The 27,922-nt window shown below is 33.9% G+C and overlaps 1 protein-coding gene across 2 annotated transcripts in view; it reads left to right on the top strand.

Annotated features, from left to right (window-relative positions):
- The window catches only part of nrp1a (neuropilin 1a), a 249,455-nt gene that overhangs the window by 6,819 nt on the left and 214,714 nt on the right, over positions 1–27,922 (top strand). For both annotated transcript variants that reach the window (XM_061964875.1, XM_061964874.1), the window contains exon 3: positions 3,775–3,949. In XM_061964875.1, the coding sequence (XP_061820859.1) occupies positions 3,775–3,949 (175 nt within the window). The remainder of the gene's footprint in view (positions 1–3,774; positions 3,950–27,922) is intronic.

The raw sequence follows: 27,922 nt of genomic DNA, 5'->3' as shown, positions 1-27,922 counted from the left end.
ATTTTCTCTCCTCATAATTGAAAAACTCTATCAAAATAATGTTTTTTTAAATAATAAACTAAACTCAACTAATATATTGCATGTTTATGGATGCATTGTCTTTATAGTCTAGCCAGTTAATCCATTTTTTCCTGGTTATTCCTCCAATTTTCTCCTCATAATTGGAAAAACTCTATCAAAATAATATTTTTTTTTTTAAATAAACCAAACTAGACTAATATATTGCACATTTATGGATGTATTGTCTTCATAGTCCAGCCAGTTATTCCATTTTTTCCCGGTTTTTCCTCCAATTTTCTCTCCTCATTATTGAAAAACTCTATCAAAATAATTTTTTTTTAAATAATAAACTAAACTAAACTAATATATTGCACGTTTATGGATGTATTGTCTTCACAGTCCAGCCAGTTAACCCATTTTTTCCTGGTTATTCCTCCAATTTTTCCTCATAATCGGAAAAACTCTATCAAAATAATGTTTTTAAAAATAATAAACTAAACTAAACTAATATATATTGCACGTTTATGGATGTATTGTCTTTATAGTCCAGCCAGGTAATCCATTTTTTCCTGGTTATTCCTCCAATTTTCTCTCCTCATAATTGTAAAAACTCTATCAAAATAATGTTTTTAAAATAATAAACTAAACTAATATATTGCACGTTTATGGATGTATTGTCGTTATAGTCCAGCCAGTTAATCCATTTTTTTTTCTGGTTATGCCTCCAATTTTCTCTTCATAATTGAAAAATGTTATCAAAATAATGTTTTTTAAAATAATAAACTAAACTAAACTAATATATTGCACGTTTATGGATGTATTGTCTTCATAGTCCAGCCAGTTAATCCATTTTTCCCCGGTTATTCCTTCAATTGTCTCCTCATAATTGAACAACTCTATCAAAATAATGTTTTTTAAAATAATAAACTAAACTAAACTAATATATTGCACGTTTATGGATGTATTGTCTTCATAGTCCAGCCAGTTAATCCATTTTGTTCCCGGTTATTCTTCCAATTTTTCCTCATAATTGGAAAAACTCTATCAAAATAATGTTTTTTAAAATAATAAACTAAACTAAACTAATATATTGCACGTTTATGGATGTGTTGTCTTTATAGTCCAGCCAGTTAATCCATTGTTTTCTGGTTATTCTTCCAATTTTCTCCTCATAATTGAAAAACTCCATCAAAATAATGTTTTTTTAAAATATTAAACTAAACTAAACTAATATATTGTACATTTATGGATGTATTGTTTTTATAGTCCAGCCAGTTCATCCTTTTTTCCCCCTGGTTATTCCTCTAATTGTCCCCTCATAATTGAAAAACTATATAAAAATAATGTTTTTAAAATAATAAACTAAACTAAAATAATATATTGCACTTTTATGGATGTATTGTCTTCATAGTCCTTTCAGTTAAGCCATTTTTTTTCTGGTTATAGCTCCAAATTTCTCCTCATAATAATTGCTCCCCCTCTGGCCAACATATGAAATAACAAGTTTGTGTACAAATTTGAAGTGTTCCCCCTCTGGTCAACATATGAAATAACAAGTGTGTGTAAAAAAATTTAAATTCGCCCCAATTTGGCCAATATATATTTAAAATAAATACATAAATATGTATATAGAGACACACTGTAATAACTTGAAGTAAATAATGAAGATTAAAAAACAATTACAAACAAAAAATTCCCCCCAAAAATATGAATAAACTAAAAGCAGTCTTTTTCTCACAGTGTGTCGACTTTTTTCTTATAAAATTGGGAACAATTTCTCATATTCTTTGTGTTTCTGTAATATTGCAATATTTTCTAGTAAATTACTATAATTTTTTTTAAACATTTTTTTTCTGGTTATGCCTCCAATTTTCTCCTCATCATTGAAAAACTCTATCAAAATAATGTTTTTTAAAATAATAAACTAAACTCAACTAATATATTGCGCGTTTATGGATGTATTGTCTTCATAGTCCAGCCAGTTAATCCATGTTTTTTCTGGTTATGCCTCCAATTTTCTCCTCATCATTGAAAAACTCTATCAAAATAATGTTTTTTAAAATAATAAACTAAACTAAACTAATATATTGCACGTTTATGGATGTATTGTCTTTATAGTCCAGCCAGTTAATCCATTTTTTCCTGGTTATTCCTCCAATTTTCTCCTCATAATTGGAAAAACTCTATCAAAATAATGTTTTTAAAATAATAAACTCAACTAAACTAATATATTGCACGTTTATGGATGTATTGTCTTTATATTCCAGCCAGTTAATCCATTTTTTTCCTAGTTATTCCTCCAATTGTTCCTCATAATTGAAAAACTCTATCAAAATAATGCTTTTTAAAATAATAAACTAAACTAATATATTGCACATTTATGGATGTATTGTCTTTATAGTCCAGGCAGTTTATCCTTTTTTTTCCTGGTTATTCCTCTAATTTTCTCCTCATAATTGAAAAACTATATCAAAATAATGTTTTTTAAATTAATAAACTAAACTAAACTAATATATTGCACGTTTATGGATGTATTGTCTTTATTGTCCAGCCAGTTTATCCTTTTTTTTCCTGGTTATTCCTCTAATTTTCTCCTCATAATTGAAAAACTCTATCAAAATAATGTTTTTTAAAATAATAAACTAAACTAAACTAATATATTGCACTTTTATGGATGTATTGTCTTCATAGTCCTTTCAGTTAAGCCATTTTCTTTCTAGTTATAGCTCCAAATTTCTCCTCATAATAATTTTTCCCCCTCTGGTCAACATATGAAATAACAAGTGTGTATACATTTTTTTAAATTCGCCCCAATTTGGCCAATATATATTTAAAATAAATACATAAATATGTATATAGAGACATACTGTAATAACTTTAAGAAAATAATGAAGATTAAAAACCAATTACAAACAAAAATATGAATGAACTAAAAGCAGTCTTTTTCTCACAGTGTGTCGACTTTTTTCTTATAAAATTGGGAACAATTTCTCATATTCTTTCTGTTTCTGTAATATTGCAATATTTCTGGTAAATTTTTATCATTTTTTTTAATGTAAAATGTTTACTGTTTAATGCAAAATTGTGACATTTGTCATTTCAAATTCTGACTTTTATCACAATTTTTTTTCTTGTTCTTGTATAACAGTGACATTTTTGGAGTAAAATTATGACTTTTGTCATCATTTTTGCCAAATAAAATTCCGATTATTATGATAATATTGCCAAAAATGGGACAGTTTTCTTATAAAATTGTGACTTTTGTCAGGTAAAATGACGACTCTTTTCATAAAATTGTCAGAATTTTAAGCTTTTCTTGTAAAACTGCGACTGTTATTGAGTCAAATTCCAACTTTTATCATAATATTGCACAAACGTTCAGTTTTTCTTGTAATATTTTGACAATAAAACATGCATCCATAAACTTGGATGCATATGCAAAAAGTGCAATATATCTACAGTATATGTACAGTAAATTTATTTATATTTAACTTAATCCAGACTTTATTTAGAGTTATTTGGACACTATGGGAACATATTCTACGTAACAAAGACTTCATTTAGAGTTATTTGGTGAGGGTTAGAGGTTTAGGGTTATAATAAGGCCAATGCCGAATAAGGCATTAATAAGTACTTAATAATGACTAGTTAAGAGCCAATATGTTACTAATTTGCATGTTAATAAGCAACTAATTATCTGTGCTCCTTGCAGTGAAACTAAAACAAAGAATGTTTTTGCTCAAGTCCCTGAAAGTTTGCACTTTTCTCCCGCAGACAAATGTGGAGGGAACATCCGCATCTCAAACGCCAACTACCTCACCTCGCCCGGGTACCCCATGTCGTACGCCTCCTCCCAGCGCTGCGCGTGGGTGATCACGGCCCCGGGCCCCCACCAGCGGATCCTCATCAACTTCAATCCACATTTTGACCTGGAGGACCGAGAGTGCAAGTAGGTCCTCCTTCCAATGACAAGAGGATGCTCAAACTATGGCAGCAGTATTAGTTCTCTTTTCTTGCCATGAAAGTACGCCCTCTGGTGTTCATGTTCAGTACTGCTGCCGCCAATAATGTAATGCAGGGTTATTTGATTGTGAAAGGTTGTCACTTCCTGTCTTTGGCTGAAATAACTCACTCTATTTTGTTAATTGGGCAGCACAATCATCACCAGAGGGTGTTTTTGTCGCTTGAAACTGTTTTTTTTCCCAACCTTTAACACTTTTGTCATTAGGATTTTCATTGATATGTTTGCGAAAAGGGGCATTTTTCTGCCTAATAAGGTCATGCTGCACAGTAATAATAATAATAATAAATAATAATAGATTTTATTTGGAAAAAACACTTTAAAATTGAGTAAACAACCTCAAAGTGCTACAGTGTATTAAAAAAAGAAAAATATATATATATATACATATAAAATAAAAATACATAAAAAAAAAAAAAAACTAGAACAGCCTAATAGCTGGAAATAATATGCATACATCTAAAAAAAAAAAAAGGCTTTAAAAATTTTTTTTTTTTTTTTTTAAATCATCATCCACAGTCTGTGGTGCCCTCAGGGGGTCAGGGAAAGGAGACAAACGCGGACTCACTGAATTTACCTTTTTTGTGATCTGTAAAGTTCAACTAGCAATAATAATAATAATAATAATAATAATAATAATAGATTTTATTTGTAAAACACACTTTAAGTTGAGCAAACAACCTCAAAGTGCTACAGTGTATTAAAAAAAAAGATAACACAAATAAATAAAAATAAAAACTAGAACTAACACGCATACATCCAAAAAAAGGCTTTTTTTTAAAAAAAGAAGGGTTTTTAAGCCCTTTTTAAAAAAATCCACAGTCTGTGGTGCCCTCAGGTGGTCAGGGAAAGGCGACAAACGCAGACTCACCGAATTGACCTTTTTTGTGATCTGTAAAGTTCAACTAGCAATAATAATAATAAAAATAAAAATATGTTTTATTTGAAAAAATCACTTTACGTTGAGCAAACAACCTCAAAGTGCTACAGTGTATTAAAAAAAAAAGAAAAAAGATAATACAAATAAAAAAAAATAAAAACTAGAACAAGCACGCATATATCTAAAAAAAAGGCTTTTTTTTAAAAAAAAAAAAGGGTTTTTAAGCCTTTTTTTTTTTTTTAAATCCACAGTCTGTGGTGCCCTCAGGTGGTCAGGGAGAGGTGACAAACGCGGACTCACCGAATTGACCTTTTTTGTGATCTGTAAAGTTCAACTAGCAATAATAATAATAATAATAATAGATTTTATTTGTAGAAAGCACTTTACGTTGAGCAAACAACCTCAAAGTGCTACAGTGTATTAAAAACAAACAAACAAATAATACAAATAAATACAAATTAAAACTAGAACTAGCACGCATATATCTAAAAAAAAGGCTTTTTTAAAAAGAAAGGTTTTTAAGCCTTTTTTCAAAGCATCCACAGTCTGTGGTGCCCTCAGGTGGTCAGGGAGAGGTGACAAACGCGGACTCACCGAATTGACCTTTTTTGTGATCTGTAAAGTTCAACTAGCAATAATAATAATAATAATAATAATAATAATAATATATTTTATTTGTAAAAAGCACTTTACGTTGAGCAAACAACCTCAAAGTGCTACAGTGTATTAAAAAAAAATAAAATAAATAAAAAAAAAATACAAATAAATACAAATTAAAACTAGAACTAGCACGCATATATCTAAAAAAAAAGAGGCTTTTTTAAAAAGAAAGGTTTTTAAGCCTTTTTTAAAAGCATCCACAGTCTGTGGTGCCCTCAGGTGGTCAGGGAGAGCGTTCCACAGACAGGGAGCAGGCGGAGCAGAAAGCCCGGTCTCCCATAGTTTGTAGCTTTGTCCTCGGAGGTTGGAGGAGGTTAGCGGAGGTGTCGTGTGGAGGATTTGGGGGTGAGCGGTTCTTTGAGGTAGAGGGGGGCATTTCCATGGAGGCACTGGTGGGTTAGTAGGGAGACTTTGAAGTCAATCCTGAGTGGAACAGGAAGGGATTTGAGAACTCTAACGCACTCTAATCAGTATTACTGTAAAATCATCATTCTATGAATTGTTTTGGGGGCCACATTTCCAGAAAGCAAAAGACTATTAGACTATTACATTTGAAAAGATCGGATTCCAATCTGGTTCAGGACTACTTCCTGATGTGGTCTGAATCCGATGCCCAATTATCAGATTTGAAGCACTTTAGAGGGTTTAGACTGGCAACGACAACAACAACAAAAATCCCATCTGTGTCACTTGAGGGCAAAACAATCCGATTAGTGGGCCAGTGAGAACTCTGCGACGCTGAAGCACAAAGTTGTGAGCGATCCGACTCAACAAAGGAAGCCGACCTGCTGTCAGATAGTGACACCAGAGACAGTAATGTGATGAGTCCTGGTCTTTGTTGCTGCCCCGAGGTGAGTCTTGCCTTGGTAGACTGCCTCCCTCTGATTGTGTGTGTGTGTGTGTGTGTGTGTGTGTGTGTGTGTGTGTGTGTGTGTGTGTGTGTCAGCTGTTTGTTTACGCTGCAGGGCTCCAGAGAGTACAGGGCTCTCCTGGATCCTCTTACTGTATCCTCGGTCCACCCAGAAAAACCTGGTTGTTACTCTCCTTTTGTCCCTCACTGAATGGCTCCTCTTTCTTGCTTTTTAACCCCCACTTTAACCCAACTTTAGATTAATGGCTGAGTGTCTTTTTTTTTTTTTTTTTTTTTAAAGACTGAATGATTCTTCTGTCGGGTCTGATTTCAGCAGCAGAGGGACTCTCAAAGTGTCCCAGAAAGAAGAGCAGGGACGCTGACAATGCTAATATAATTAGCCAGGAATGAATTTCCTGTGTTTAAAAACCAAAAAAAAAAACATAAGGAGAAGAATGGAGTCTGTGCAAGATCAGGGAAGGCAGCTTTCCAGGAAGGGGAGAGAGTTAGCTAGTCGGGTGTCTTTATACAAATAACACACTTTAATACATTAAATAATTCATGTGAATAACATAATTACAGTCTATTATACAGCGTTATTCACGTGTGAATAATATAAATACAGTCTGTTATACAGCGTTATTCACATGTGAATAAAATAAATACAGTCTATTATACAGCATTAATCACATGTGAATAATATAAATACAGTCTATTATACAGCATTATTCACATGTGAATAATATAAATACAGTCTATTATACAGCATTATTCACATGTGAATAACATAAATACAGTCTATTATACAGCATTATTCACATGTGAATAATATAAATACAGTCTATTATACAACATTATTCACATGTGAATAACATAAATATAGTCTATTATACAGCATTATTCACATGTGAATAATATAAATACAGTCTATTATACAACATTATTCACATGTGAATAACATAAATACAGTCTATTATACAGCATTATTCACATGTGAATAATATAAATACAGTCTATTATACAGCATTATTCACATGTGAATAACATAAATACAGTCTATTTTACAGCATTATTCACATGTGAATAATATAAATACAGTCTATTATACAGCATTATTCACATGTGAATAACATAAATACAGTCTATTTTACAGCATTATTCACATGTGAATAATATAAATACAGTCTATTATGCAGCATTATTCACATGTGAATAATATAAACAGTCTATTATACAGCATTATTCACATGTGAATAACATAAATACAGTCTATTATACAGCATTATTCACATGTGAATAACGTAAATACAGTCTATTATACAGCATTATTCACATGTGAATAACATAAATACAGTCTATTATATAGCTATTATACAGAGTATCCCGGGTAAAAAGGTAGGGTTGAGGGATTCGAACGTGATTGTATCGTATAATATCATTCTATTATAATTGTTGTTTTGCACTAAAAAAATGAAAATGTGAATTTGTTTAGTACAAAAAATGCATTAAATCAAAATCAAGTGTGATTAAAAAATATATAAAAAATGTGTGATATTAAAAAAAAGTGTGAAAAATGCTGTCATGGGTAATAAATTAATTTCTGCTGCAAGCCCCAAATGATCTGTGATCATTGCTAACCAGAAAATGTTTCCAAAAATGTCAAAGGTTCCACTGTGAATCTTCACAAATATTTGAAGGCTGGGGAGCAATGCTGCCAAAATATTTCTATTTATAACGCCATGCTTCATTTTTGTAATGGTTTTATAATGGAGTGGTTTCAGTATTGCACAGCAACGTTAATTTTGATTCATGATAATGGTTTGAAGTTTGACCGTTTTAAATAAACAACATTAGAAGACTCTTGGACCCTGAAGGATCAACCCACTTATAAAAGTGTTAAAAATAAGTCATATTAATATTTATTTTTATTTTCAACACTTAAATCAGTAGATCAATCAGATCTATCAATTAGTATTATTATTATCATTTGTTTTTTAATATATATTTTTGTTTTATACCCTTTTTGTCAAAGAAAATCATCTTTTTTCTATGGCATAAACAAAAATGTTCCTTCCAATTAAGTCAAATATTTGATGTGAAGTAGTTGGAGCTTTGAATAGATCATAAATTCACAACAACTTTGATTTTGATTCATAATAATGGTTTGAGCATTGACGGTTTTAAATAAATAAAAAAAAACGACACTAAAAGACCCTTGGACCCTAAAGGGTCCCACTTATAAAAGTGCTAAAAATAAGTCATATTAATAAAAACATTTTGAATTTTCAACGCTTAAATCGGTAGATCAATCTGATCTATCAATTGATATTAAGTTGTTGTTTGTTTTTTAATATATATGTTACTATTATACCCATTTTTGTCAAAGAAAACACTTTTTTTTCTATAGCATAAACAACAATTATGCAATATTTTCCCTCCAAAAAAGTCAAATGTTTGATGTGAAGTAGTTGGAGCCTTGAATAGGTCAATAATTCACAACAACTTTGATTTGGATTTACAATAATGGTTTGAGGTTTGACCGATTTAAATAAAAAATAAAAAAAACAACACTAGAAGACCATTGGACAATAAAGGGTCCCACTTATAAAAGTGTTCAAAGTCATATTAATATATATTTTTTAATTTCAACGCTTAAATCTGTAGATCAATCAGATTTATCCATTTATATTAAGTTTTTGTTTATTTTTTTAAATATTTCTGTGTGTTTTATACCCTTTTTGTCAAAGAAAATCCTTTTCCTGTATGGCATAAACAAAAATTATAACATTTTCCCTCCAAAACTCAGAATTCAAATATTTGATGTGAAGTAGTTGGAGCCTTGGATAGGTCAATAATTCACAACAACTTTGATTTTGATTTATAATAATGGTTTGAAGTTTGACCGTTTTAAATAAACAACATTAGAAGACCCTTGGACCCTAAAGGGTCCCACATATAAAAGTGTTAAAAGTAAGTCATATTAACATTTGTTTTTTTTTTATTTCAATGCTTACATCTGTAGATCAATCAGATCTATCCATTTATATTAAGTTTTTGTTTTTTTAATATTTTTGTGTGTTTTATACCCTTTTTGTCAAAGAAACCCCTTTTTTTTCCTATGGCATAAACAAAAATTATGCATTATTATTTTCCCTCTATCCTTGAATAGATCAATAATTCACAACAACTTTGATTTTGATTCATAATAATGGTTTGAAGTTTGACCGTTTTAAATTAAAAAAACAACATTAGAAGACCCTTGGACCCTGAAAGGTCCCACTTATAAAAGTATTAAAAATAAGTCATATTATTATATTTTTTTTATTTTCAACGCTTAAATCGGTAGAGCAATCAAATCTATCAATTGATATTAAGTTGTTGTTTTTTTGTTTTTTAATAAATGTTTTTGTTTTATACCCTTTTTGTCAAAGAAAACTCTTTTTTTTCTATGGCATAAACAAAAATGATGCAATATTTTCCTTCCAAAAAAGTCAAATATTTGATGTGAAGTAGTTGGAGCCTTGAATAGGTCAATAATTCACAACAACTTTGATTCATAATAATGGTTTGAGCATTGACGGTTTTAAAATCAAATAAAAAAAACGACACTAAAAGACCCTTGGACCCTAAAGGGTTCCACTTATAAAAGTGTTAAAGGTAAGTTATTTTTATTTTATTTTATTTTATTCAATGCTTAAATCTGTAGATCAACATCAAAATATATCCATTGATATTAAGTTTTTCTTAATTTTTTTTAAATATTTTTGTATGTTTTATACCCTTTTTGTCAAAGAAGACCTTTTTTTTTATATGGCATAAAAAACAATTATGCAATATTTTCCCTCCATAAAAGTCAAATATTTGATGTGAAGTAGTTGGAGCCTTGAATAGATCAATAATTCACAACAACTTTGATTTTGATTCATAATAATGGTTTGAGCATTGATGGTTTTAAAATAAAATCAAAAAAACGACACTAAAAGACCCTTGGACCCAAAAGGGTCCCTCTTATAAAAGTGTTAAAAATAAGTTATTTTAATATATATTTTTTTATTTTCAAATAAATCGGTAGATCAATCAGATCCATCAATTGATTTTAAGTTGTTTTTTTGTTTTATGTATATATATATATATATATATATATATATATATATATATATATATATATATATATATATATATATATATATATATATACATATATATATATATATATATATATATTTATATATATATTTTTTTATACCCTTTTGTCAAAGAAAAATAATTGTTTGTATGGCATTAACAAAAATTATGCAATATTTTCCTTCCAAAAAAGTCTAATATTTGATGTGAAGTAGTTGGAGCCTTGAATAGGTCAATAATTCACAACAACTTTGATTCATAATAATGGTTTGAGCATTGACGGTTTTAAAATCAAATAAAAAAAAAACGACACTAAAAGACCCTTGGACCCTAAAGAGTCCCTCTTATAAAAGTGTTAAAAGTAAGTTATGTTTATTAGATTTTTTTCAACGCTTAAATCTGTAGATCAACATCAAAATATATCCATTGATATTACGTTTTTCTTAATTTTTTTTTTCATATTTTTGTATATTTTATACCCTTTTTGTCAAAGAAAACCCTTTTTTTTCTATGGCATGGACAAAAATTACGCAATACTTTCCTTCCAAAAAAGTCAAATATTTGATGTGAAGTAGTTGGATCCTTGAATAGGTAAATAATTCACAACAACTTTGATTTTGATTCATAATAATGGTTTGAGGCTTGATCGTTTTAAATTAAAAAAACGACATTAGAAGACCCTTGGACCTTAAAGGGTCCCACTTATAAAAGTGTTAAAAGTAAGTCATATTAACATTTTTTTTTTTATTTCAACGCTTAAATTGGTAGATCAATCAGATCTATCAATTAATATTATATATTTTTCAATATATATTATTTCATACCCTTTTCGTCAAAGAAAACCATTTTTTTGTATGGCATAAACAAAAATTATGCAATATTTTCCTTCCAAAAAAGTAATATTTGATGTGAAGTAGTTGGAGCCTTGAATAGATCAATAATTCACAACAACTTTAATTTTGATTCATAATAATGGTTTGAGCATTGATGGTTTTAAATTAAAAAAACAAAAACGACACTAAAAGACCCTTGGACCCTAAAGGGTCCCACTTATAAAAGTGTTAAAAATAAGTCATATTAATATATATTTTTTTATTTTCAACGTTTAAATCGGTAGATCAATCAGCTCTATCAATTGATTTTAAGTTGTTTTTTTGTTTTATATATATATATATATATATATATTTAAAAAAACATTTTTTTTTTTATACCCTTTTGTCAAAGAAAACCATTTTTTTGTAAGGCATTAACAAAAATTATGCAATATTTTCCTTCCAAAAAAGTCTAATATTTGATGTGAAGTAGTTGGAGCCTTGAATAGGTCAATAATTCACAACAACTTTGATTCATAATAATGGTTTGAGCATTGACGGTTTTAAAATAAAATAAAAAAACCGACACTAAAAGACCCTTGGACTCTAAATGGTTCCACTTATAAAAGTGTTAAAAGTAGGTTATTTTTATTTGATTTTTTTCAACGCTTAAATCTGTAGATCAACATCAAAATATATCCATTGATATTACGTTTTTCTTAATTTTTTTTTTCATATTTTTGTATATTTTATACCCTTTTTGTCAAAGAAAACCCTTTTTTTTCTATGGCATGGACAAAAATTACGCAATACTTTCCTTCCAAAAAAGTCAAATATTTGATGTGAAGTAGTTGGATCCTTGAATAGGTAAATAATTCACAACAACTTTGATTTTGATTCATAATAATGGTTTGAGGTTTGATCGTTTTAAATTAAAAAAACGACATTAGAAGACCCTTGGACCTTAAAGGGTCCCACTTATAAAAGTGTTAAAAGTAAGTCATATTAACATTTTTTATTTTATTTCAACGCTTAAATCGGTTATTCAATCAGATCTATCAATTAATATTATATATTTTTCAATATATATTTTTTCACACCCTTTTCGTCAAAGAAAACCATTTTTTTGTATGGCATAAACAAAAATTATGCAATATTTTCCTTACAAAAAAGTCAAATATTTGATGTGAAGTAGTTGGAGTCTTGAATAGGTCAATAAATCACAACAACTTCGATTTTGATTCATAATAATGGTTTGAGCATTGATGGTTTTAAATAAAATAAAAAAAACGACACTAAAAGACCCTTGGACCCTAAAGGGTCCCACTTATAAAAGTGTTAAAAATAAGTCATATTAATATATATTTTTTTATTTTCAACGTTTAAATCGGTAGATCAATCAGCTCTATCAATTGATTTTAAGTTGTTTTTTTGTTTTATATATATTTAAAAATACATTTTTTTTTATACCCTTTTGTCAAAGAAAACCATTTTTTTGTATGGCATTAACAAAAATTATGCAATATTTTCCTTCCAAAAAAGTCTAATATTTGATGTGAAGTAGTTGGAGCCTTGAATAGGTCAATAATTCACAACAACTTTGATTTTGATTCATAATAATGGTTTGAGCATTGACGGTTTTAAAATAAAATTAAAAAAACAACACTAAAAGACCCTTGGACCCTAAAGGGTCCCTCTTATAAAGGTATTAAAAGTAAGTTATTTTTATTAGATTTTTTTCAACGCTTAAATCTGTAGATCAACATCAAAATATATCCATTGATATTACGTTTTTCTTAATTTTTTTTTTAATATTTTTGTATATTTTATACCTTTTTTGTCAAAGAAAACCCTTTTTTTTCTATGGCATAGACAAAAATTACACAATACTTTCCTTCCAAAAAAGTCAAGTATTTGATGTGAAGTAGTTGGAGCCTTGAATAGGTCAATAATTCACAACAACTTTGATTTTGATTCATAATAATGGTTTGAGGCTTGATCGTTTTAAATTTAAAAAACGACATTAGAAGACCTTTGGACCTTAAAGGGTCCCACTTATAAAAGTGTTAAAAGTAAGTCTTATTAACATTTTTTATTTTATTTCAACACTTAAATCGGTAGATCAATCAGATCTATCAATTAATATTATATATTTTTCAATATATATTATTTCATACCCTTTTCGTCAAAGAAAACCATTTTTTTGTATGGCATAAACAAAAATTATGCAATATTTTCCTTCCAAAAAAGTCAAATATTTGATGTGAAGTAGTTGGAGTCTTGAATAGGTCAATAATTCACAACAACTTCGATTTTGATTCATAATAATGGTTTGAGCATTGATGGTTTTAAATTAAAAAAAAAAAAACGACACTAAAAGACCCTTGGACCCTAAAGGGTCCCTCTTATAAAAGTGTTAAAAGTAAGTTATTTTTATTAGATTTTTTTCAACGCTTAAATTTGTAGATCAACATCAAAATATATCCATTGATATTACGTTTTTCTTAATTTAAAAAAAAAATATTTTTGTATATTTTATACCCTTTTTGTCAAAGAAAACCCTTTTTTTTCTATGGCATAGACAAATATTACGCAATACTTTCCTTCCAAAAAAGCCAAATATTTGATGTGAAGTAGTTGGAGCCTTGAATAGATCAATAATTCACAACAAATTTGATTTTGATTCATAATAATGGTTTGAGGCTTGATCGTTTTAAATTGAAAAAACGACATTAGAAGACCTTTGGACCTTAAAGGGTCCCACTTATAAAAGTGTTAAAAGTAAGTCATATTAACATTTTTTTATTTTATTTCAACGCTTAAATCGGTAGATCAATCAGATCTATCAATTAATATTATATATTTTTCAATATATATTATTTCACACCCTTTTCGTCAAAGAAAACCATTTTTTTGTATGGCATAACCAAAGATTATACAATATTTTCTTTCCAAAAAAGTAATATTCGATGTGAAGTAGTTGGAGCCTTGAATAGATAAATAATTCACAACAACTTTGATTTTGATTCATAATAATGGTTTGAGCATTGACGGTTTTAAAATAAAATAAAAAAAAACGACACTAAAAGACCCTTGGACCCTAAAGGGTCCCTCTTATAAAAGTGTTAAAAATAAGTCATTTTAATATATATTTTTTTATTTTCAAATAAATCGGTAGATCAATCAGATCCATCAATTGATTTTAAGTTGTTTTTTTGTTTTCTATATATATATATATATATATATATATATATATATATATATATATATATATATATATATATATATATATATATATATATATATAATTTTTTAATACCCTTTTGTCAAAGAAAGCAATTTTTTTGTATGGCATTAACAAAAATTATGCAATATTTTCCTTCCAAAAAAGTCTAATATTTGATGTGAAGTAGTTGGAGCTATGAATAGGTCAATAATTCACAACAACTTTGATTCATAATAATGGTTTAAGCATTGACGGTTTTAAAATAAAATTAAAAAAAACGACACTAAAAGACCCTTGGACCCTAAAGGGTTCCACTTATAAAAGTGTTAAAGGTAAGTTATTTTTATTTTATTTTATTTTATTCAACGCTTAAATCTGTAGATCAACATCAAAATATATCCATTGATATTAAGTTTTTCTTAATTTTTTTTTATATTTTTGTATGTTTTATACCCTTTTTGTCAAAGAAGACCTTTTTTTTTATATGGCATAAAAAACAATTATGCAATATTTTCCCTCCATAAAAGTCACATATTTGATGTGAAGTAGTTGAAGCCTTGAATAGATAAATAATTCACAACAACTTTGATTTTGATTCATAATAATGGTTTGAGCATTGATGGTTTTAAATTAAAAAAAAAAAACGACACTAAAAGACCCTTGGACCCTAAAGGGTCCCTCTTATAAAAGTGTTAAAAATAAGTTATTTTAATATATTTTTTTTTATTTTCAAATAAATCGGTAGATCAATCAGATCCATCAATTGATTTTAAGTTGTTTTTTTTGTTTTATATATATATATATATATATATATATATATATATATATATATATATATATATATATATATATATATATATATATATATATATATTATATATATATATATATATATATATATATATATATATATATATATATATATATATATATATATATATATATATATATATATATATTTTTTTTTTTTTATACCCTTTTGTCAAAGAAAGCTATTTTTTTGTATGGCATAAACAAAAACTATGCAATATTTTCCTTCCAAAAATGTCAAATATTTGATGTGAAGTAATTGGAGCCTTGAATAGGTCAATAAGTCACAACAACTTTGATTTTGATTCATAATAATGGTTTGAGGCTTGATCGTTTTAAATTGAAAAAACGACATTAGAAGACCCTTGGACCTTAAAGGGTCCCACTTATAAAAGTGTTAAAAGTAAGTCTTATTAACATTTTTTTTAATTTTATTTCAACGATCAATCAGATCTATCAATCAATATTATATATTTTTCGACATATATTATTTTATACCTTTTTCGTCAAAGAAAACCATTTTTTTGTATGGCATAACCAAAGATTATGCAATATTTTCCTTCCAAAAAAGTAATATTCGATGTGAAGTAGTTGGAGCCTTGAATAGATCAATAATTCACAACAACTTTGATTTTGATTCATAATAATGGTTTGAGCATTGACGGTTTTAAAATAAAATCATAAAAAACGACACTAAAAGACCCTTGGACCCTAAAGGGTCCCTCTTATAAAAGTGTTAAAAATAAGTTATTTTTATTAAAAAAAATTCAACGCTTAATTCTGTAGCTCAACTTCAAAATCTAGCCATTGATATTAAAGTTTTTGTATGGCATAAAAAAAAAATGATGCAATATTTTCCCTCCAAAACTCAAGAATTCCAATACTTGAATTGATGTGTTCCCAAACACATCAAAGGTTCCACTGTGAATCTTCACAAATATTTGAAGCCTGGGGGAGCGATGCGGCCGTGGAAAGCTCTGCCGTCCTGACCTCAAAATATTTCTATTTTTAACGCCATGCTTCATTTTTAATGCTTTTATAATGGAGCGGTTTCTCCGGGACTTTAGTCCGTTGCTTTAAAGCTGGTGTGGTCGCACAACCCAACACACGCGTGTGACCGTTTACGGCTTCTGCTTCCCCCCCCCCAAAAAAACCACATTCACCCAATCAGCCTTCATTCATAATGGAAACTGACGACGTCCTTCTTATCTGATGGACTGGCAGAGGAGGGGGAGGGCACGTGCACGCCTCAGCGCGCTGCCTTTGCAATCTTATTAGTGGGCCAATGGAACGCACATGTTCCCCAACATGGCCGCTATCAGCAAAGCAAACAAGGAGCACTCAAAGTGGAGCTCGTAGACAAAAACAGAGTGGACACATTGGTGGTGTTCTACCTTTGTGGGGGGGGTAGGGAAACACTTCATCACGGAGATAAGGACACCACGTGACTCATGTTTACCTTTCACGCACCCATGGTAGACTTCCACGGTCTGAGGAGGACCCTCTTGTAGGGCAGAGTAACCGTGTAATACTCTTCCATATCAGTAGGTGGCAGCAGGTAGATATTTGCTTAAAACAGCGGGAGGCAGGATGCAGGTAAAAAGGTATCTAATGCTTAAACCAAAAAAAAAAAAAAAAGGTGAGTGCCCCTAAGAAAAGGCATTGAAGCTTAGGGAAGGCTATGCAGAACGAAACTAAAACTGAAATGGCTGCAAAGGAAACAAAAACAGAATGCTGGACGACAGCAAAGACTTACTGTGGAGCAAAGACAGCGTCCGCAATGTACGTCCGGACATGACAATCAACAATGTCCCAGAAAGAAGGATTAAAAACAACTGAAATATTCTTGATTGCTAAAACCAAGTAGATGCGGGAAATATCGCTCAAAAGAAGACATGAAACTGCTACAGGAAAATACCAAAATAAGAGAAAAAGCCACCAAAATAGGAGCGCAAGACAAGAAGTAAAACACTACACACAGGAAAACAGCAAAATAGTCCAAATAAGTCAGGGTGTGATGTGACAGGTGGTGACAGTACACCTACTTTGAGACAAGAGCTATAGTGATGTTTTAAAGTCATATCCAACAATCGCGACAACGACTTTTTACCGTCAACTGAGTTTCGTTTTTTTAACGATTTCTGCTGGTGGTGTGCCTCCCGGATTTTTTCAACGTAAAAAAAAATGTGCCTTGGCTCAAAAAAGGTTGAAAAACACTGGTCTAGAACTCGGCAGAGTAACCGTGTAATACTCTTCCATATCAGTAGGTGGCAGCAGGTAGCTAATTGCTTTGTAGATGTCGGAAACAGAGGGATGCTTAAACCAAAAATAAACAAAAGGTGAGTGCCCCTAAGAAAAGGCATTGAAGCTTAGGGAAGGCTATGCAGAACTAAAATTAAACTGAACTGGCTACAAAGTAAACAAAAACAGAATGCTGGACGACAGCAAAGACTTACTGTGGCGTCCACAAAGTATATCCGAACATGACATGACAATCAACTATGTTCCCAAAAAGAAGAATAAAAACAACTGAAATATTCTTGATTGCTAAAACAAAGTAGATGCGGGAAATATCGCTCAAAGGAAGACATGAAACTGCTACAGGAAAATACCGAAATAAGAGAAAAAGCCACCAAAATAGGAGCGCAAGACAAGAAGTAAAACACTACACACAGGAAAACAGCAAAAAAAACTCTAAGTAAGTCAGGGTGTGATGTGACAGGTGGTGACAGTACACCTACTTTGAGACAAGAGCTATAGTGATGCATGCTTGGTTATGCTTTAAAGTCATATCCAACAATTGCAAAAAGGTGTCTAATGCTTAAACCAAAAATAAACAAAAGGTGAGTGCCTCTAAGAAAAGGCATTGAAGCTTACGGAAGGCCATGCAGAACGAGACTAAAACTGAACTGGCTACAAAGTAAACAAAAACAGAATGCTGGACGACAGCAAAGACTTACTGTGGAGCAAAGACGGCGTCCACAAAGTACATCCCAACATGACATGACAATCAACAATGTCCCCACAAAGAAGGATAAAAACAACTGAAATATTCTTGATTGCTAAAACAAAGTAGATGCGGGAAATATCGCTCAAAGGAAGACATGAAACTGCTACAGGAAAATACCAAAAATAGAGAAAAAGCTACCAAAATAGGAGCGCAAGACAAGAAGTAAAACACTACACACAGGAAAACATCAAAAACGTCCAAATAAGTCAGGGTGTGATGTGACAGGTGGTGACAGTACACCTACTTTGAGACAAGAGCTATAGTGATGTTTTAAAGTCATATCCAACAATTGCGACAACGACGTTTTATCGTCAACTGAGTTTCGTTTTTTAATGATTTCTGCTGGTGGTGTGCCTCCCGGATTTTTTCAACGCAAAAAAATGTGCCTCGCCTCAAAAAAGGTTGAAAAACACTGGTCTAGAACTCGGCAGAGTAACCGTGTAATACTCTTCCATATCAGTAGGTGGCAGCAGGTAGCTAATTGCTTTGTAGATGTCGGCAACAGCGGGATGCTTAAACCAAAAAAAAAAAAAAAGGTGAGTGCCCCTAAGAAAAGGCATTGAAGCTTAGGGAAAGCTATGCAGAACTAAAATTCAACTGAACTGGCTACAAAGTAAACAAAAACAGAATGCTGGACGACAGCAAAGACTTACTGTGGAGCAAAGACAAAGTACATCCGAACATGACATGACAATCAACAATGTCCCCACAAAGAAGGATAAAAACAACTGAAATATTCTTGATTGCTAAAACAAAGTAGATGCGGGAAATATCGCTCAAAGGAAGACATGAAACTGCTACAGGAAAATACCGAAAAAAGAGAAAAAGCCATCAAAATAGGAGCGCAAGACAAGAACTAAAACACTACACACAGGAAAACAGCAAAAAAGTCCAAATAAGTCAGGGTGTGATGTGACAGGTGGTGACAGTACACCTACTTTGAGACAAGAGCTATAGTGATGCATGCTTGGTTATGCTTTAAAGTCATATCCAACAATTGCAAAAAGGTGTCTAATGCTTAAACCAAAAATAAACAAAAGGTGAGTGCCTCTAAGAAAAGGCATTGAAGCTAAGGGAAGGCCATGCAGAACGAAACTAAAACTGAACTGGCTACAAAGTAAACAAAAACAGAATGCTGGACGACAGCAAAGACTTACTGTGGAAAAAAGACGGCGTCCACAAAGTACATCCGAACATGACATGACAATCAACCATGTCCCCACAAAGAAGGATAAAAACAACTGAAATATTCTTGATTGCTAAAACAAAGTAGATGTGGGAAATATCGCTCAAAGGAAGACATGAAACTGCTACAGGAAAATACCAAAAATAGAGAAAAAGCTACCAAAATAGGAGCGCAAGACAAGAAGTAAAACACTACACACAGGAAAACAGCAAAAAAAATCCAAATAAGTCAGGGTGTGATGTGACAGGTGGTGACAGTACACCTACTTTGAGACAAGAGCTATAGTGATGCATGCTTGGTTATGCTTTAAAGTCATATCCAACGACTTTTTACTGTCAACTGAGTTTCGTTTTTTAATGATTTCTGCTGGTGGTGTGCCTCCCGGATTTTTTCAACGCAAAAAAAATGTGCCTCGGCTCAAAAAAGGTTGAAAAACACTGGTCTAGAACTCGGCAGAGTAACCGTGTAATACTCTTCCATATCAGTAGGTGGCAGCAGGTAGCTAATTGCTTTGTAGATGTCGGCAACAGAGGGATGCTTAGAAAAGAAAAGGCATTGAAGCTTAGGGAAGGCTACGCAACACAAAACTAAAACTGAACTGACTACAAAGTAAACAAAAACAGAATGCTGGACGACAGCAAAGACTTACTGTGGAAAAAAGACGGCGTCCACAAAGTACTTCCGAACATGACATGACTGGACTCTTACTATTATGTTAGATCTACTATGGACTGGACTCTCACTATTATGCTGGATCCACTATGGACTGGACTCTCACTATTATGTTAGATCCACTATGGACTGGACTCTCACTATTATGTTAGATCCACTATGGACTGGACTCTCACTATTATGTTAGATCTACTATGGACTGAACTCTCACGCTATTATGTTAGATCCACTGTGGACTGGACTCTCATTATTATGTTAGATCTACTATGGACTGGACTCTCACTATTGTGTTAGATCCACTATGGACTGGACTCTCACACTATTATGTTAGATCCACTGTGGACTGAACTCTCACACTATTATGTTAGATACACTATGGACTGGAGTCTCACTATTACGTTAGATCCACTATGAACTGGACCCTCACACGATTATGTTAGATCCACTATGGACTGGACTCTCACTATTACGTTAGATCCACTATGGACTGGACTCTCACACTATTATGTTAGATCCACTATGGACTGGACTCTCACTATTACGTTAGATCCACTATGGACTGGACTCTCACACTATTATGTTAGATCCACTATGGACTGGACTCTCACACTATTATGTTAGATCCACTTTGGACTGGACTCTCACTATTATGTTAGATCCACTATGGACTGGACTCTCACACTATTATGTTAGATCCACTGTGGACTGGACTCTCATTATTATGTTAGATCTACTATGGACTGGACTCTCACTATTGTGTTAGATCCACTATGGACTGGACTCTCACACTATTATGTTAGATCCACTGTGGACTGGACTCTCACACTATTATGTTAGATACACTATGGACTGGAGTTTCACTATTATGTTAGATCCACTATGGACTGGACTCTCACTATTACGTTAGATCCACTATGAACTGGACCCTCACACGATTATGTTAGATCCACTATGGACTGGACTGTCTTAAGTCCAAATAAGTCAGGGTGTGATGTGACAGGTGGTGACAGTACACCTACTTTGAGACAAGAGCTATAGTGATGCATGCTTGGTTATGCTTTAAAGTCATATCCAACGACTTTTTACTGTCAACTGAGTTTCGTTTTTTAATGATTTCTGCTGGTGGTGTGCCTCCCGGATTTTTTCAACGCAAAAAAATGTGCCTCGCCTCAAAAAAGGTTGAAAAACACTGGTCTAGAACTCGGCAGTGTAACCGTGTAATACTCTTCCATATCAGTAGGTGGCAGCAGGTAGCTAATAGCTTTGTAGATGTCGGAAACAGCGGGATGCTTAAACCAAAAATAAACAAAAGGTGAGTGCCCCTAAGAAAAGGCATTGAAGCTTAGGGAAGGCTATGCAGAACTAAAATTAAACTGAACTGGCTACAAAGTAAACAAAAACAGAATGCTGGACGACAGCAAAGACTTACTGTGGAGCAAAGACGGCGTCCACAATGTACGTCCGAACATGACAATCAACAATGTCCCAAAAAGAAGGATTAAAAACAACTGAAATATTCTTGATTGCTAAAACAAAGTAGATGCGGGAAATATCGCTCAAAGGAAAACATGAAACTGCTACAGGAAAATACCGAAAAAAGAGAAAAAGCCACCAAAATAGGAGCGCAAGACAAGAAGTAAAACACTACACACAGGAAAACAGCAAAAAAGTCCAAATAAGTCAGGGTGTGATGTGACAGGTGGTGACAGTACACCTACTTTGAGACAAGAGCTATAGTGATGCATGCTTGGTTATGCTTTAAAGTCATATCCAACGACTTTTTACTGTCAACTGAGTTTCGTTTTTTAATGATTTCTGCTGGTGGTGTGCCTCCCGGATTTTTTCAACGCAAAAAAATGTGCCTCGCCTCAAAAAAGGTTGAAAAACACTGGTCTAGAACTCGGCAGAGTAACCGTGTAATACTCTTCCATATCAGTAGGTGGCAGCAGGTAGCTAATTGCTTTGTAGATGTCGGAAACAGAGGGGTGCTTAAACCAAAAAAAAACAAAAGGTGAGTGCCCCTAAGAAAAGGCATTGAAGCTTAGGGAAGGCTATGCAGAACTAAAATTAAACTGAACTGGCTACAAAGTAAACAAAAACAGAATGCTGGACGACAGCAAAGACTTACTGTGGAGCAAAGACGGCGTCCACAAAGTACATCCGAACATGACATGACAATCAACAATGTCCCCACAAAGAAGGATAAAAACAACTGAAATATTCTTGATTGCTAAAACAAAGTAGATGCGGGAAATATCGCTCAAAGGAAGACATGAAACTGCTACAGGAAAATACCAAAAATAGAGAAAAAGCTACCAAAATAGGAGCGCAAGACAAGAAGTGAAACACTACACGCAGGAAAACAGCAAACAAGTCCAAATAAGTCAGGGTGTGATGTGACAGGTGGTGACAGTACACCTACTTTGAGACAAGAGCTATAGTGATGTTTTAAAGTCATATCCAACAATCGCGACAACGACTTTTTACCGTCAACTGAGTTTCGTTTTTTAATGATTTCTGCTGGTGGTCTGCCTTCCGGATTTTTTCAACGCAAAAAAATGTGCCTCGCCTCAAAAAAGGTTGAAAAACACTGGTCTAGAACTCGGCAGAGTAACCGTGTAATACTCTTCCATATCAGTAGGTGGCAGCAGGTAGATAATTGCTTTGTCAGAAACAGCGGGATGCTTAAACCAAAAATAAACAAAGGTGAGTGCCCCTAAGAAAAGGCATTGAAGCTTAGGGAAAGCTATGCAGAACTAAAATTAAACTGAACTGACTACAAAGTAAACAAAAACAGAATGCTGGACGACAGCAAAGACTTACTGTGGAGCAAAGACAATGTACATCCGAACATGACATGACAATCAACAATGTCCCCACAAAGAAGGATAAAAACAACTGAAATATTCTTGATTGCTAAAACAAAGTAGATGCGGGAAAATATCGCTCAAAGGAAGACATGAAACTGCTACAGGAAAATACCGAAAAAAGAGAAAAAGCCACCAAAATAGGAGCGCAAGACAAGAAGTAAAACACTACACACAGGAAAACAGCAAAAAAGTCCAAATAAGTCAGGGTGTGATGTGACAGGTGGTGACAGTACACCTACTTTGAGACAAGAGCTATAGTGATGAATGTTTGGTTATGCTTTAAAGTTATATCCAACGACTTTTTACTCTCAACTGAGTTTCGTTTTTTAATGATTTCTGCTGGTGGTGTGCCTTCCGGATTTTTTCAACGTAAAAAAATGTGCCTCGGCTCAAAAAAGGTTGAAAAACACTGGTCTAGAACTCGGCAGAGTAACCGTGTAATACTCTTCCATATCAGTAGGTGGAAGCAGGTAGCTAATTGCTTTGTCAGAAACAGCGGGATGCTTAAACCAAAAATAAACAAAAGGTGAGTGCCCCTAAGAAAAGGTATTGAAGCTTAGGGAAAGCTATGCAGAACTAAAATTAAACTGAACTGGCTACAAAGTAAACAAAAACAGAATGCTGGACGACAGCAAAGACTTACTGTGGAGCAAAGACGGCGTCCACAAAGTACATCCCAACATGACATGACAATCAATCGGATTTTTTCAACTCAAAAAAATGTGCCTTGGCTCAAAAAAGGTTGAAAAACACTGTTGTCTGGGACAAGCTTCACCGTACAAACCAGTGCGGTGGGATGTCTGAAAAGGAGAAACCCGACGTCTGTTCTCTCCGAACAGAGAAGAAAAAGAAGATCTGAAGTGAGACAGTTTGGGGGAAATATCTTCTGTTCAGAAGTCTGCTAATGTTTAACCGAGACAACACCTTCCGTCTTCCATCTGGAGCTCCGGGCTGTTCTCGCCCCCCTGCTGAGTCCCGAGGAGCAGCTTTCAGTACAGTCAACTTATGAATCTTTGATAAGAGCACATTTGCTGACTACTCCGAAAACAAAGTCTGGTATTAAAGCTACGGAGGTCTGTGTTGGAACTGTTCTCCGAGGACAGTTCCGGGATGAGATGTACGGCAGGGTGGTACCAAGCAAGCCCGGTTCTTTGAAGAATTCCTCACTCCGGCAGCCTTTTGTGTGGGTGAAGAAGACCGAGGCCTCCCGCCTCGCCGCAGTTCAAAAGTCTGCGAGAGACCCCCTGCCTTCAGGTGCCCGTAACTCAAAGCTTGAAAATGCGCCCCCGTCCCTCCTTCTTAATTGTCCCCTCGCCCCCTTCCACCCAACACTCCCGCGGTGCTGCTCGTCCTGACCAAGGTCTGGAAAGAGGAGGAGAACTGTAGCCCGGATCTATTGTTGGCTCTTCCTTTGACATTCAAAGACTGCCACCTGTTTCCAGGAAGTGAGAGGAATCCCTTTCACCTGAGGACCATGGGAACTCCGCGATAAAGAGACTTACCCCTTAACAATCAGTAATAATAGTGTGAGAGTCCAGTCCATAGTGGATCTAACATAATAGTGAGAGTCCAGTCCATAGTGGATCTAACATAATAGTGAGAGTCCAGTCCATAGTGGATCCAACATGATAGTGAGAGTCCAGTCCATAGTGGATCTAACATAATAGTGTGAGAGTCCAGTCCATAGTGGATCTAACATAATAGTGTGAGAGTCCAGTCCATAGTGGATCTAACATAATAGTGAGAGTCCAGTCCATAGTAGATGTAACATAATGGTGTGAGAGTCCAGTCCATAGTAGATCTAACATAATAGTGAGAGTCCTGTCCATAGTGGATCTAACATAATAGTGAGAGTGCAGTCCATAGTGGATCTAACATAATATTGAGAAAGTCCAGTCCATAGTGGATCTAACATAATAGTGTGAGAGTCCAGTCCATAGTGGATCTAACATAATAGTGTGAGAGTCCAGACCATAGTGGATCTAACATAATAGTGTGAGTCCAGTCCATAGTGGATCTAACATAATAGTGAGAGTCCAGTCCATAGTGGATCTAACATAATAGTGAGAGTCCAGTCCATAGTGGATCTAACATAATAGTGTGAGAGTCCAGTCCATAGTGGATCTAACATATTAGTGTGAGAGTCCAGTCCATAGTGGATCTAACATAATAGTGAGAGTCCAGTCCATAGTGGATCTAACATAAGAGTGTGAGAGTCCAGTCCATAGTGGATCTAACATAATAGTGAGAGCCCAGTCCATAGTGGATCTAACATAAGAGTGTGAGAGTCCAGTCCATAGTGGATCTAACATAATAGTGAGAGTCCAGTCCATAGTGGATCTAACATGATAGTGTGAGTCCAGTCCATAGTGGATCTAACATAATAGTGAGAGTCCAGTCCATAGTGGATCTAACATAATCGTGTGAGGGTCCAGTTCATAGTGGATCCAACATAATAGTGAGAATCCAGTCCATAGTAGATCTAACATAATAATGAGAGTCCAGTCCATAGTGAATCTAACATAATAGTGTGAGAGTCCAGTCCATAGTGGATCTAACATAATAGTGTGAGAGTCCAGTCCATAGTGGATCTAACATAATAGTGTGAGAGTCCAGTCCATAGTGGATCTAACATAATAGTGAGAGTCCAGTTCATAGTGAATCTAACATAATATTGTGAGAGTCTAGTCCATAGTGGATCTAACATAATAGTGTGAGAGTCCAGTCCATAGTGAATCTAACATAATAGTGAGAGTCCAGTCCATAGTGGATCTAACATAATAGTGTGAGAGTCCAGTCCATAGTGAATCTAACATAATAGTGAGAGTCCAGTCCATAGTGGATCTAACATAATAGTGAGAGTCCCGTCCATAGTGGATCTAACATAATAATGAGAGTCCAGTCCATAGTTGATCTAACATAATAGTGAGAGTCCAGTCCATAGTGGATCTAACATAATAAAGACAGTCCAGTCCATAGTGGATCTAACATAATAGTGAGAGTCCAGTTCATAGTGGATCTAACATAATAGTGAGAGTCCAGTCCATAGTGGATCGAACATAATAGTGTGAGTGTCCAGTCCATAGTGGATCTAATATAATAGTGTGAGAGTCCAGTCCATAGGGGATCTAACATAATATTGTGAGAGTCCAGTCCATAGTGGATCTAACATAATAATGAGAGTCCAGTCCATAGTGAATCTAACATAATAGTGAGAGTCCAGTCCATAGTGAATCTAACATAATAGTGAGAGTCCAGTCCATAGTGGATCTAACATAATAGTGTGAGAGTCCAGTCCATAGTGGATCAAACATAATAGTGAGAGTCCAGTTCATAGTGGATCTAACATAATAGTGTGAGAGTCCAGTCCATAGTTGATCTAACATAATAGTGAGAGTCCAGTCCATAGTGGATCTAACATAATAGTGTGAGAGTCCAGTCCATAGTAGATCTAACATAATAGTGTGAGAGTTCAGTCCATAGTGGATCTAACATAATAGTGGGAGTTCAGTCCATAGTGGATCTAACATAATAGTGTGGTAGTCCAGTCCATAGTGGATCTAACGTAATAGTGAGAGTCTAGTCCATAGTGGATCTAACATAATAGTGAGAGTCCAGTCCATAGTGGATCTAACATAATAGTGAGAGTCCAGTCCATAGTGGATCTAACATAATAGTGAGAGTCCAGTCCATAGTGGATCTAACATAATAGTGAGACTCCAGTCCATAGTGGGTCTAACATAATAGTGAGAGTCCAGTCCATAGTGGATCTAACATAATAGTGAGAGTCTAGTCCATAGTGGATCTAACATAATAATGAGAGTCCAGTCCATAGTGGATCTAACATAATAGTAAGAGTCCAGTCCATAGTAGATCTAACATAATAATGAGAGCTCAGTCCCCTCCACAAGGGGGAGAGGGGCAGAGGAGAAAATAAAAGAAGTGGCAGATCAACTGGCCTAAAAAGGGGGTCTATTTAAAGGCTAGAGTATACAAATGAGTTTTTTCGTACTTTTATTTTTGCCGACCCCCGCCCTGAGGGGTACTTGGGAGTGGCACTGCGATGGCTAAACAGGAGTGTGTTGTGTGAGCGTCTTCACCACAAAAAACAAAAAAAAAGGCACCTGGTGTTTTGCCCGCCAAGCAGGCCGCCGACAATGGAAGTCAAATTGCTTGTGAAATGGCGGAGAAAGTAACAATCCACTTTGCACGCTCGGCGACAATTACCGCCAATGTTTTTGTGTCAGCGTGATGAACGCTCAGCTTTGCCTCGCCGAGAGACCGCCGCCCGCCACGCAGCCAGGTCGGACGCAGAGTCGATCAAAGCCGATCACCTTATCAATTAAACGCTCTTTCTCCCGTCCTCGGGCTGATTCCACCCTGGCACGTCTTATTTGTATTTTCCGCTGAAGTGTTCACCTTGGCGGCGACCGGGAAGGACGACCTGATTGAAAAGCTTTCTCTCCGTGGTCGTCTGCCAGCCTTCCCCCCCGCTTTGATTCACGCACCAGGCCAGCGCGGGCGGGAGGTGCACCTTCTCTGCCTCACAGCGGGCGGGAGGTGCGCCTGGCGGTGGAAGGAACATCAAAAAAAAAAAAAAGGGGGAAGGCGTTCACAAACCTCACCGTGCAGGAAGTAGCGAGTCCTGCTCGCCAGGGATGGAATGTTGCTGATTCATTCTCACTTCCTTTCATCCCAGTTGACTTCTTCTCCTCGCCAGGACACCACATGGACGTCTCCTCTGGGAAAACATTGTTGTTTGATTCCAAATTGTCCTCTTAACTACTGACCATCAATGGT

Source organism: Nerophis lumbriciformis, linkage group LG07 (genome assembly GCF_033978685.3).
Source record: "Nerophis lumbriciformis linkage group LG07, RoL_Nlum_v2.1, whole genome shotgun sequence".
NCBI lineage: Eukaryota > Metazoa > Chordata > Actinopteri > Syngnathiformes > Syngnathidae > Nerophis > Nerophis lumbriciformis.
The sequence above is the reverse complement of the archived record's forward strand: the minus strand, read 5'-3'. Positions and strand labels throughout refer to the sequence as shown.